Raw genomic sequence first — 13,157 nt, 5'->3', positions numbered from 1 at the left:
CTGCTGTTCCAGAGACTGCAGATCCAGAAATGGCCTCTACAGGCACCAGCAATCCTGCTGTCACTCCAGAGTACTCTTCTTCCCTCCTGATCTTTGCAAGTGAAGAACCACCCATCATCTTTCACAATGCTTTGCTCAGTTTGTGTTTAAGTCCTCTCTTTGGCCTTAAACGGATATAGAAGCCTTCATACAAAGTGGATCTCCAACTGGGACTTGCTTCTTTACCCTTGTACATTTTTAGTTTACATATTTATTCAACATATCAAGACTCTTCTTTTGGTTTCATTAACCTACACGACTCTTTTCATTAAGAACAGTCATGCATTTCTTAACTAAATTCTTTCTAAGCATATTATAACTAAGTGGATAAAGATGCAAAGCTTATGTGTGGATTATGATGCATGATAATACTAAGGTGTTCTAATGGAAGTAGCTTGTAGCACCTGTGTTTTCTGCTAATCCACACACCAGGCATGAAGTGACATATGCACTTCCATCTAATAGCAGGTAACTCCAGGTTTCCATTATTAACCCAATTTCTCCAATCAGAATGGGATTTACAACACACCTGGCATTCCCTAACTTCCTTAATCTGTCAGAGTCAGGTTAAATCAGAATCTTCCTGAAGATTCCATTTTTCCTGAAATCTTTTACACGCCATGTTGCTGATTTCCATACCTTCAATTTCTATTTTGTTAACAAACTTCAAGATTTTGGCCCTAAGCTCAAATCCAAATCCAAGAGCACCAAGAAGTGGAAGCAGTAGCAACATTTCCAATAATTTTCCAAGCTCTTTATCCTGAATTTTGTCAAATAATCCTCTAAGGTCATTCTTTTTTTCCTTTCCCATCTGCCTACCAACATGCCTCAAGTCTTTTTAGGTCAACTTGGACCAATGGAGACCTATAACTTTGTACATTTATACGTGTTTCTAAAGGTATTGATTCTGGATTGTGTATTCATTTCACGTAGAATTATTTACTTTGAACTGCAGTCTTTGTTGAAGTTTAAGTGAATGTGACAGCCCTCTTCACATCACAAATAGCTGTAGCAAAGAGATAAATTACCAGGTAAATCATTCTGTTTTGATTACCGTGGATGAGAGAATAATTTTGGTTAGGACACCATGGTTTTTATCTGGTATTTCGTATGACGACACTTTTTTTTCCAAGTGTCACTATGCACAAGTAATTAGAAATGATACTGAATGACAGTTTTGTGGCAGTAGTTAATTGGTTTGTTAAAGACTTCTGTCTGCATTAGCCTAAGCTATTCCTTTTAAATACTTCAGGGGTTTGTTCAACCATGTGTTTCACTGCTTTTTAAATTGAGCAGGCTGCTATTTAGATCTACTGTTGATAGCCATTTTTTTTAAAGTATGGTATATATCAACCTGCCTTTTTCAAATAATGTCCAGGTGCAGATTGTTGGGTGTAGGCAATTTAAATGGTTTTGGCATGGACTAGATGGGCCGAAGGGCCTGTTTCTGTGCTGTACCTCTCCATGACTCTGTCACCATAAGGAAGTTGTACCTCCAGCAGGAAGGCATTCAGGCCACTTCACATCTCCAGATGGAGAGAAATTAAAAATAACTGCAATTCAACAAAATTATGGATATGATATTTTACTATCCAACTTATTATTGTTCACCACAGAGGGACCAAAGCATATTTAATACATAGTATGGAATTATTGTAAGTAGATGTGCCATTATCCAATTATTCTGTTTCTATTTAAGGATGTAGAATCTGAATGGAATTTCTTGTCAATGACTTATATGACGTGAAATGTGTTTTGCAGCAGAACAGTGCAAAAATAAAGTTGCTATAAACTACAAACACAAATACTGCAAAAAAAAAAAAGAATTAATGAGCTAGTGTTCAAGGCTTCATGGGCCATTCAGAGATTTGACAGCAGAAGAGAAAATCTGGTGCAGAGTTGTTGACTGTGGGTCTTTAGGCCTCCCTCCCAATGGCAGTAAATTGAAAAGGGCATGTCCCAGATAGTAAGGGTCTTTACTGGCGGTTACAGTTCATAGGTTATGGCTAAAGGCAGATAGGTGGAGCTGAGTACACGGCCAGATCATCCATGATCTTATTGAATGGTGGAGCAGGTTTGATGTACCAAATGACGTATTCCTGCTCTAATTTCTTATGTTTCTTATATATTTTGTGAACATAGTTCAGTGTATTCTTGTTCTGCTGCTTCCATAACCAGCAAAGAATATGTGGAAGCATGATATAGAACTAATATAAGACCATAAGTCCATAAGATATAGGAGCAGAATTGCCATTTGGCCCATCACATCTGCTCCAGCATCTCATCGTGGCTGATCTAATTTTCCTTTCAGACGTAATCCTCTGCCTTCTCCCCGCATCCCTTCATACACTGACCAATCAACAATTTATTCATCTCTGCCTTAAACATACATAAAGACTTGTCCTCCACAGCTGCCTGCAGCAATGAATCCCACAGATTCACCACTCCCCGGCTAAAGAAATTCATCCTCATCTCCGTTATAAAAGGACACCCCTCTATTCTGGGGCTGTGTTCTCTGGTCTTAAACTTTCCCATCATAGGAAACATCTTCTCCACATCCACTCTATCAAGGCTTTTCACCATTTGATAAGTTTCAAGGAGATCATCCCTCATTCTTCTGAATTATAGTGAATACAGGCCCAGAGCCATCAAATGCTCTTCATATGACAAACCAATCATTTGTGTGAACCTCCTTTGAACCCTCTCCAGTTCCAGCACATCCTTTCTAAGATAAGGGGCCCAAACCTGCTCACAATGCTCCAAATGAGACCTCACCAGTGCCTTATAAAATCTCAACATTACATCCTTGATTTTATATGCTAGTCCTCCTGAAATGAATGCTAACATCACATCTGCCTTCCTCACCACAGACTCAAACTGCGAATTAACCTTTAAAGAATCCTGCACAAGGACTTCCAAATCCCTTTGTGCCTCAGATTTTTGTGTTTTCTCTCCATTTAGAAAATAGACAATCCTTGCATTTCTCCTATCAAAGTGTATGGCCATATACTTCCCAACACTGCATTCCATCTGCCACTCCTTTAACCATTCTCCAAATCTAAGTCCTTCTGTAGCCTTTCTACTTCCTCAAAACTACTTGCCTCTCCTCCTATCTTCATATCATCTGCAAACTTCGCAACAAATCCATCAATTCTATCATTGACATATAATGTAAAAAGAATCGGAGCCAATATAGACCCCTGTGGAACTCTGCTAGTTACCAGCAGCCAGCCAGTAAAAGCTCCCTTTATTCCGACTCTTTGCCTCCTGCCAATCATCCACTGCTTTATCCATGCTAAAATCTTTCCTGTAATACTTGTTAAGCAGCCTCATGTGTGGCACCTTGTCAAAGGCCTTCTGAAAATCACAACATCAACTAATTCTCCTTTATGTATCCTGCTTGTTATTAGACAGGTATATGGAGGAATTTAAGGTGGGGACGTTATATGGGAGGCAGGGTTTGAGGGTCGGCAAAACATAGTGGGCCCAAGGGCCTCTAATGTGCTGTACTGTTCTATGTTCTATGTTATTGTTAACATGGAAAAATAGAAATGAAAAATGCTTTCTTTTTGATTTCAGTATGCAATATGAGTTTCTCTGTGTAGATGCAAAATAATCTCCAAAACACAAAAAGCTATGGCTCTCATATTTAGTACTTGGAAGTATGGAAACCAAAAAAAAAAATGTTGCATTAAAAGCAATAAAGTCCAAAATACAATTTTTATGTTATATTGAAAATTGTTCATAGTAGCTACATTCTATTTCCTAAATTAAATATTTTGGTCCTGAAGTAGAAGTTTCATTAGATATAATCACTGTATTGCTCTGGTGAGTTTGAGGGGAGAAAATTGCAACTGAATTAATATCTTTGGTTTGGTTTGAATTGAAGTGATAGCAAAAAAAAAGGTTACAAGCAGTGAGAAAATGGAGTGGGGAGAAATATTTTAGAGGATTGAATATTACGTGTCTCACACTAGCTTTTATTTTTTTTACACAGCTCCCATGACAAATCCACATTTGGGTAAGTTCTGCATTTTCTTTTTTATGACAAAAGCATTCTGTTATATTTGATTGGTTAATTCCCTGGCTGGACAATTAAGCCTACGATTTTCCTTGCTGTTTGAATTGGATATATGTCACTTAGTGTTTACAAAATATGATGTTTAGAAACAAAATATCTTCACTTACATGTGTTTATGCTCCAGTAGTTTGCAGAATATTAACATTGAAAGACATGAATATTTTTTGTTTTATTACCTCCCAGTATAACAATTCCTTGCAAATCTGTTCTCTCCCATCGTTCACTTTTTCATGAGACAGTTGAAAACTTTTCAGACCTCTGATCCCAATGCCCTGAAGCAACTGCTTTGTTCTGGGTTACAAATGATTATTATCCAAGACTGACTGAATAAATAGTAGATCGAGCCATCTGGGCTTGTAGAGCAAATGTAGAGTTAAATATAGAATTGGATGCATTCTCATAGCCAGGGGTTAGTCCTCGCAGGAACACCAAGACCATTCATTTGAACAATGGACAATGGCTGCAAAACAAAAGACATGGTTATGGGAATTTATATTTTTGAGTAAAATTAGTTGATTTTGAAGATTTTTAATTATTTTTGGTAATTGCCTAATTTATTTTTGTGAATCTGTATCAGTGGAGTATTGAAAAGTATTTCTTAATAGCTTTTAACACCTGGCAAATCTTTTAGCATAACTCAGCATTTTTGTGTGTGGGACATTCACACCGAGCATCAGCAAATAGCAGCAAATTGATCTAACTGGACCTACAATATCCAAGTTTATTGTTGGTTCCAACATTGACAGTGAGCATAGGCAGCTTAGCATTCGCTGCAAGTTCTGACACTTGTTGTACAGGACTTCATGCAGATCTAACACAGAATACCCTCATCTTGTAGGAATTGAAACAGCCCTGGACAGCTGCAGAATAAATGCCAACAGTGATGATATTGCTGTAGTATATCCTTTCAGCTCTTCAGTTACCAAAACAGTTACAGGACGCAGGAGTTTCAAGGAGAGTCACTTATTCTGATTAGAGCAATAAAGAACTTCATGCATACGGTACATAGATCGTATTGATGATGTCACTTGATGCTGATACTAACCAAGTCCTATTCACACCTCACTGCTTACTTTCTTTGCAGAAAAGTAAGTAAAAGAAAATACACATTGTCATTACAGATTGGGTCTACTGTCCTTAGCTGGTTTGACTTTCTCTACGGGTAGGATATGAATGATTCATATGCCTTGTTATACAACTGCTGTACAGTACATGCTGATTTTGAAACATGTTTGTGCCAGTGCTGGGTTTTTTTCTTTGCACATTAAAGAAGTGTCACTCTACTCGAGCTTCCTCTATACTTATATGTTTGCCCTCAGCTTCTTCCACTAATTGCAAACTTAGGCCATTTCCTATGTTTTGATTTTGCATCAAGAATGACTGTAGCCAATTGACTAAGAAAAGCATCTATTCCCACTGATCTGCCTGTTTTACTTGCACTTACTGAGCCTACAACTAAGGTTTTTCAAGATCAGGACACATTTGTTGCAGCCACAGACTTTGTACAGTCCATGAGGCTTACAGATATTTTTGTTTCTCTCTTTCTAATTCTCTGCCATCTGTAATGTATCCTAAAATGGATCTTTCATTCTGCTAAAACTGCCAGTAATTTACACGTATGGTATCAAATACATGTCGCAGGAATTGCAAGCAGCATTATTTCTTCTAAATGCAACAGTAAGGAATTCCCCACACCTTGTCTTTGTATCAGATATGCTATGAAGTCATACAGTCCTCTAATTTAATAACTCAGTTACGTAACTATAAATACACCACAGTAGTCTCTCAATAGATTTAGTGAAGTGTCTTTTTACTAAAGCAGACTTTGTTTAAGGTATGTAAACCCGTCAGAGGATGAAAATGTGTTCAGTCTAAATAAAGTGACAAATTTTTATAAGTGTAGCATCAGGACAGATGTCAGAAAACTTTTGTTCCAAAAAGGGTAACTTTGGAATGGACTTATCGTATCAGCCTCCCTGTCTACTTTCATGTTCATATGCCCATATTCCTTTTCTCTGTACTCTATTGGCTAAGCAGCTTCTCGTGAAAGGTGTATACTTAACAGTGAGCAAGGTTAATTAAATGAAATTTACTCAGAGATTTATCTTCTAAAACCTATGCAAACATATGAATATTTCTCTGTGTCACTAAACACTGCATAATTGTTAGTAAAGACTGAACTTTGTTTACCTTGTAGTTTGGCTGATAGATAGGGTCATAAAATAGTTTTTTGGTCCACTGGTTTTCATAAATCAAAGCATTGAGTACAGGCGATGGGATGTTGTACAAGACGCTGGTGAGGCCTAATTTGAAGTATTGTGTGCAGTTTTGGTCACTTAGCTACAGGAAGGATTTATTTATTTATTTATTTATTCATTCATTCATTCATTCATTCAATGAGATACAGAACGGAATAGACCCTTCTGGCCCTTCGAATTGTGTCGCTCAGCAACACCCAAATTTAACCCTAGCATAATCACGAGACAATTTGAAATGATCCATTGTAAACAAGGATGAAAGACTACAGAGAACATTTACAAGGATGCTGCCGGGTCTGGAGGACCCGAGTTATATAGAAAGATTAAATTGTCACAGTCCAGTCCTCATTTCGGTTAATTTCCTTTCCCCCGTGTTCTACCTGGCTCTTTGATTAAGGCACCTGATTCTCATCCGAACCGGCAACGTAAAAACTCCGGCTTACTTCTACTCAGGGCCAGACCGTTACCTCAGCCAGTGCGGCAATGCACATTCCGGGCTGCCGAGAATAGTGGACTCTAAGTTGCTTCGGTGCCTGGGGTCGCTTTGGGAATTCTGTCGTATTCGTGTCCAGCTGAGTGTTGCCAGCCGATTGCCGCTGCTCCGAGTCAAGATGCGAGTTCTGTCGTTTTCGTGTCCAGCTGAGGATTGCTGACCGTTTGCCGCTACTCTGAGTCGTGAACTCTGTCCCTTCGTGTCCAGTTAAGTGATTGCCGGCCGTTTGCCGCTTCAGGTGCTACTCTGTTTCAAGATACGAATTGTCTGTCGTTGTCTGGTTTTGTCGTCTCGTGTCCAGCTGAGGATTGCAGGCTGTTTGCTCGTGCCCGAATCCAAGTCCGGGTTCCGTGTCCGAGTCCAAGTCCAGGTTCCGTGTCTAAGTCCGGGTTCCATGTCTAAGTCCAGGCTTCATGTCCAAGTCCAGGCTCCTCCAGTTTGTTGTCCAACGTTCATGTCCACGTAAGCACCTAATCCTTGCTCTCTGGCTTTCCTTGCAACTATTAATAAACACTCTTCTGTTAATGCTACCTACGTGTCTGTGTCCTGCACTTGGGTCCACTTCCCTAAGCCATTGTAACATAAATAGGTCAGGACTTTATTTCTTGGAATGTAGAAGATTGAGAGGAGATTTGATAGAGGTATACAAAATTATGAGGGGTATAGACTGGGTAAATACAATCGGGCTTTTTCCACTGAGGTTGGTTGGGATTACAATTAGAAGTCATGGGTTAAGGGGGAAAGGTGAAATATTTACAGGGAACATAAGGGGAAACCTCTTCCCTCAAATGGGTCGTAAGAGTCTGGAATGAGCTGCCAGTGCAAGTGGTGCATGTGAGCTCGATTTCAATGTTTAAGCAAAGTTTGGATGGGTACATGGATGGTAGGAGTATGGAGGACTATGGACCAGTGCAGGTCGATGGGAGTAGGCAGGTTAAGTTGTTTCAGCATGGACTAGATGAGCCGAAGGGCCTGTTTCTGTGCTGTACTTGTCAAATACTCTGTGACAAGTTTGCTTAGGGACAAAACAATGGCCAAGTGACAGTCATCTACATTTCATTCTCTGCTTGCAGGCATATCACGATGTACATCACAGAGTGATTATAGCGATACAGGCCGCGCATACCGCGGAGTAGTGAACAGTAAATTTAGATCAACCTTTCATCTAAAGGGGGCCCCTTTCGATGACGTGCTTAGAAATTTTCAAACAGGAATTTACAATATTGTGCTCTTTTCGTAATAAAGCAATGTTTTGATGTGTTGACAGACTGTCCATCCTTCTAGTGGAACATTCAAACAATTGGAACAGGTGGGAATTGAGAAAAGATCAGAGTCATGGTGTGGTAGACATGTACAAGAAGAAACAGGCCCCTCAGCCCACCAGCTGTACGCTGACTGTCAAGCATCCACTTACAGTGATCCTACACCAGTCCCATTTTATTCCCACACTCTCATCGATTTCCCGCAGACGCCATCACTCACCTGCACATTGTTGGCAGTTTACAGTGACCTATTAACCTACAGCACATCCCTGGCACATAGGAGGAAACTGGAGCATCTGGAGCATGTGGTCACAACTCCACACAGACAGCACTGGAGGTCAGGACTGAATCTGGATCACTGAGCTGTGAGGCAGCAAATCGGCCAGCTGCACTACGGTACCACACATCTTCCAGCTCTTCTAAATCACTGCTCACCCTTCCCCTTTCTACCTGCAGTACCGGTGGATCGCCAAGATCTAAGGTACATCTCATTAAATGATGTCTTACAGCAACTTAGTCTGAGAACCAGGCAACCAAAACACTGCAATTTCCTTTTTTACCTTGAGGACCTAGCTTTAAGCCCAGCCTCATCTAATGTGATGGAAAATACTTTGTTCTTTTTTCCTGGTCAGAAGTTGTTTTGGTGAATCAAATATCTGTCCAGTTCCATGTGCATGTGGTCCTGTAACTTAAAACTAATGCTGGGAAACTTTGGGAAGGAGAGGATTGAAAAAGACCCATTGAGAAAGGTTTGACAGCTCCAAAGTTCAAAATGACTTTCTGTGCTTATAGTCATCTCCCAATATACTGTAATCCACAGATTATTGGATACTTCACCCCACTTTTAATTCTTCTTTCAGATGTTATACAACAGGACATTAAATTGTCCAGTGAACCGGGTAAGTTTAAAACAAATGCAGGGAACATAATCCAGGTGAGCTTTAAAAGTGAGTGTGGGAGACAACCCTGTTAGATTCAAGGGTTTCTGGGAAACAGGGGCCAGGTGAGTTCAAAGGGAGAGAGGAGGTTGCTCCTTGGTTCATATAAAGGGAGCAAGTCAACAGAACCTGTTAAGAATCCACAAAGGTGTAGGAAACAGGAGCTGTTTTGCTTTAAAGCAAGTGTGGGAAACAGGCTGCAATGAGTTTAAAGGGTTTCAGGAAATTGGGCAATCGGGCCCCAATGTATTCTAGGGGAGTGTGGGAAAATGGTGCTGTAGTGATTATAAGGGAAATAGTAGTGAGAAATAGAACCTCAATCTGTTGACCCAGGCTACGTCCACACTACACCGGATAATTTTGAAAACGATGCTTTTTCTCTTCATTTTGACCCTCTGTCCACACTAAAGCAGCGTTTTCATCCCCTGAAAACAGAGATTTTCAGAAACGGTCTCCAGAGTGAATAAATCTGAAAACGCCTAATATCCGGTGTAGTGTGTATGGGGTAAACGGAGAGATTTAAAAATGCTGTTATGACAACACCACAACAACAATGCTTTTTCTGCTTCTGCTTGGTACTGCGCAAGCACTGCCGTACAGCTGTAATAACGCGCAGTCGGTGTGAACTGTGCGAGAGTTAAATTGTAAAGTGAGATTTTTTTGACTATTTAAAAACGCTGTCATGACATGTCAGAACAGATAGCCGCAGCGCGACATTTCGTTGTTTTCTTGAACACAACTCCCCACATAACCTAACAATTTCAGAACAGACGGCAACGAGACTGAAGCCATAAGAGTTAGAAATGTACTCACCAAGTACTTTGACCCATAGCTTACTGAATAAATAAGTATATTCACTTTGCCTTGTTTTCTGTCCTTGCTTGTATGAAGGTGGTTTGTCTATTTATGCAAGTACTGTACTTCTCTGACAATAGATGTGTAACAGCCTAATGTAATATAGTATGGAAATACAAGATAACACTGATGCAGACATGTTTTCATACATTTAACAAGGTACTTCATTAATGCAACAGAGTTAGTCAGTTTTTCAATGTTTGTCGTCAGCCGGGTCATACTGTCTGTGAACTCCCTGTCGGTTGCCTCTATACACTCCAGTATTTGTTGTTTTTTAGTTTTAAGTCCTCCTGCGTGAGAGCCAAGAGCAATTCCTTTTAAGTTTTTCTACTCCGTAACTGGACAAATGTGCACCAAGTACATTGTTTCCTCTTCACTTGTTTTCTGTGTGTCCTGCGCATGCCCAGTAGGAGGAGATTCGCTCAAATATCCGTCTAATGTGGACAGAGATATTTTGAAAAACGCTTAGTGTGGACGCCTGTCGTTTTTACTCAAAACTGGCATTTTCAAAATTATCCGGCGTAGTGTGGACGTAGCCCCAGTGAGCCAAATGCTGAAACAATGAGTTTGTCAAGTTATCAGAGATTAACAGTATATCAGTTGCATTCATAAACTAAACTACCAGGGAACTACTAGCTGAAAAGAAAACTCTGTTAAACTGAGTACTTTAGTGAAGTTGTGTATAACGATTGAATACAATGACTTCCATTTATAAACATCTCTGTTGGGCCAGGGAATTGACAGGGAGGTGTACCTTCATGATTTTGTCATGAGACAAAATACATACATGGAACATACATGGTACATACAAAATACATACATGGTACATGGAACTGGTCTACAAATTTCTCAGGCAAAGATGTGAAGTGCTTATGAATTGACAAAGTACATAGAAATCCAGTGTGTCAGACAAGTCCAGTTTATATTTTTTTGTTAATTCTAACAGTTTTTGATAATTGTAGGTGAGACTGTTCATGTCTGTGAAGGAGTGAATTTTTAATGGTTGGTGAGGACCTTTAATTGAGAGAAAAATTGAAGTGGGAATTATAAAGTGAAGAACAACAGAAAATGTTGAAATTGAAGAAACATAATTTATGGAAGTATAACCAGCAGACAACTGCACCAAGCAATTTTAACATTGACAAGGTTTATTCAACAGCACGACCAGATGCTTTTTATGATGAACTAAATTATAGCTAATCTGAAAATATTAGTTTTTTTGTGAGTACAATACATCCACAAGACACTAATGCAATTAATTTATTCTGCAAGTAAAACTTAGTTAATACCTTATGTGCTCAGGAAATCTAAATATTGCTTATCATATTGATGAGTTTAATAATCACGATGGACATTAACTGTTGTGTACTGGTAATTCCAAATGTGCAATGTTCCCGTCAGTGATAATTCATTACTAAGAGCAGAAAAAGACCCAGTTTGGTGGGATATTAACCAGCTTAATTACAGAGACTGAAGCCTAATTACAGCTCAGGGTTTTTACACAACCTTTCAGAAATGAAATACAGGCTTCCGCTGTGTGAGCCATCCATGGCATCCCTTCAAGGAGGTCACTTGTAATGGATCATTGAACACTCCTTGGGCTGAATTACAAAAATCAGACAGAATTTACATCAAAGGCAGTACAGATATATCAGAACACTGCTCTATGGAGCAACTTCAGCAGTTATCAGAAGGTCAGCAAAAGATGGTTTTAGAGCGGATGCTTTCAAGTGTCAGTGTAATATTTATTGAAGAGATAAAGTGCTACGTGATATGAATGAGATGGATAGATACGAATAAGATACCAAGATAAAAAATTAATAGGGAGACATATCCATTGATATAGTGAAAGGTACAGACAGACATGAAATTAAAACATCATGAAACATTAGAATATTGTGTTTCTGCTTCCACAAAACTCCATAAATGTATATTTGTTTCAAATGGATCAAAAAATCACTGGAATGACAGTTTGCTAAATTCATTAACTGTGATGTAGACCATAGTTGATGTCCATCATGTATCAGTAAATGCAGTAATATCAGATTCGATCATATTAAATTAAAACATCATTATACAGTTAATTACACTGATGTACAGTTAGCTCAGTGTTGGCAAGATATTAAGATATAGTGACAATATTATTAATTTAATTTGGAATAAAATGTTATATTTCCAATGAGAAGAATGGCATCAAGATATTAATAACAACATGAACAATTTAATTAGTGAGTAATGAACTGTTAAAGAGACTTTCTGTTAGAGGGTCAAGTTAGACCTGTGAACTGTTTCACTCAGTATGCAATGTCTTCTGGATTTTAGTGTGGTCAGTTGTGTAAAAGATAAAATGGGCATGGAATTATTATACTAATATTTAAAATTTATTAATAGGATTCACAATAAAATATAATGTGAAATTATATTCACAATGTAGCTAATAAATAAAACAGCTAGTATTTTAATAGTACCTTGAGACTACAAACATATCTCAAGCCACATCACAACAGTAATCATTAAAAATGAACATTGGGCCAAGAGAAGCCATAAAGTAATATCAATGAATTGATGATTTTTATATTGATTGCTGATGTAGTTGTACAACCATGGATTGGGGAGGGGGGAAATTGGGAAAGTAGAGTTTTGGAACAGGTGAGAATAATTAAAGTGACTAATTGAAAAGCATGGCTTGATTATGCTTTTACACCCTGGACTTTGCTCAGTGATATGTGGCCACAACCTCCTTAAAAGGAGGTCAGCAATGATTGAATCAAGAGATGGCAATGGCTTGGAAAATATTTTCAGCAGAAAGTAAAATGAAATAGAGATTGAAGGCAGAAAAGATTATGGAAGTAGATGTGGACATTCTTTATATATGAAAATAATGTAAGATTTGAAGTTTGGCTCTCAGCAATGAATGAGTTTATTTGATGCAATTTCTGTCAAGACTGTGAAGAGAAAGAAAGAATAAAGTTTCTGATGTGATGGCATCAGTTGCTTCTCAATAGTTAGTTGGAAGAAATTATGGCTTCTTGAAAACTGGTTGGATTTTGGACAGCGGTTAGCATATCATTGTACAGTGTCAGCTGTAAGATCAGGGTCCGATTCCTGCCACTGTCTGTAAGGAGCTTATACATTTTCCCCATGACCATATGGGCTTTCGCCAGGTGCTCCAGTTTCCTCCTACGTTCCAAAGACCTGTGGTTAGTGTTATTAAGTTGTGCTTATGCTTTG

At 38.8% G+C, this 13,157-nt stretch overlaps 1 protein-coding gene across 1 annotated transcript in view; it reads left to right on the top strand.

The window, feature by feature from the left end:
* mdga2a (MAM domain containing glycosylphosphatidylinositol anchor 2a) overlaps positions 1-13,157 on the top strand; it is a 1,018,846-nt gene that overhangs the window by 910,923 nt on the left and 94,766 nt on the right. The window contains exon 12 of the mRNA XM_072270903.1: positions 2,498-2,515. Coding sequence (XP_072127004.1) covers positions 2,498-2,515 — 18 coding nt within the window. The remainder of the gene's footprint in view (positions 1-2,497; positions 2,516-13,157) is intronic.

This window comes from Mobula birostris, chromosome 1 (assembly GCF_030028105.1).
Source record: "Mobula birostris isolate sMobBir1 chromosome 1, sMobBir1.hap1, whole genome shotgun sequence".
In the NCBI taxonomy this organism is placed as follows: Eukaryota; Metazoa; Chordata; class Chondrichthyes; order Myliobatiformes; family Myliobatidae; genus Mobula; species Mobula birostris.
This window is presented reverse-complemented; position numbering and strand designations above follow the sequence as displayed.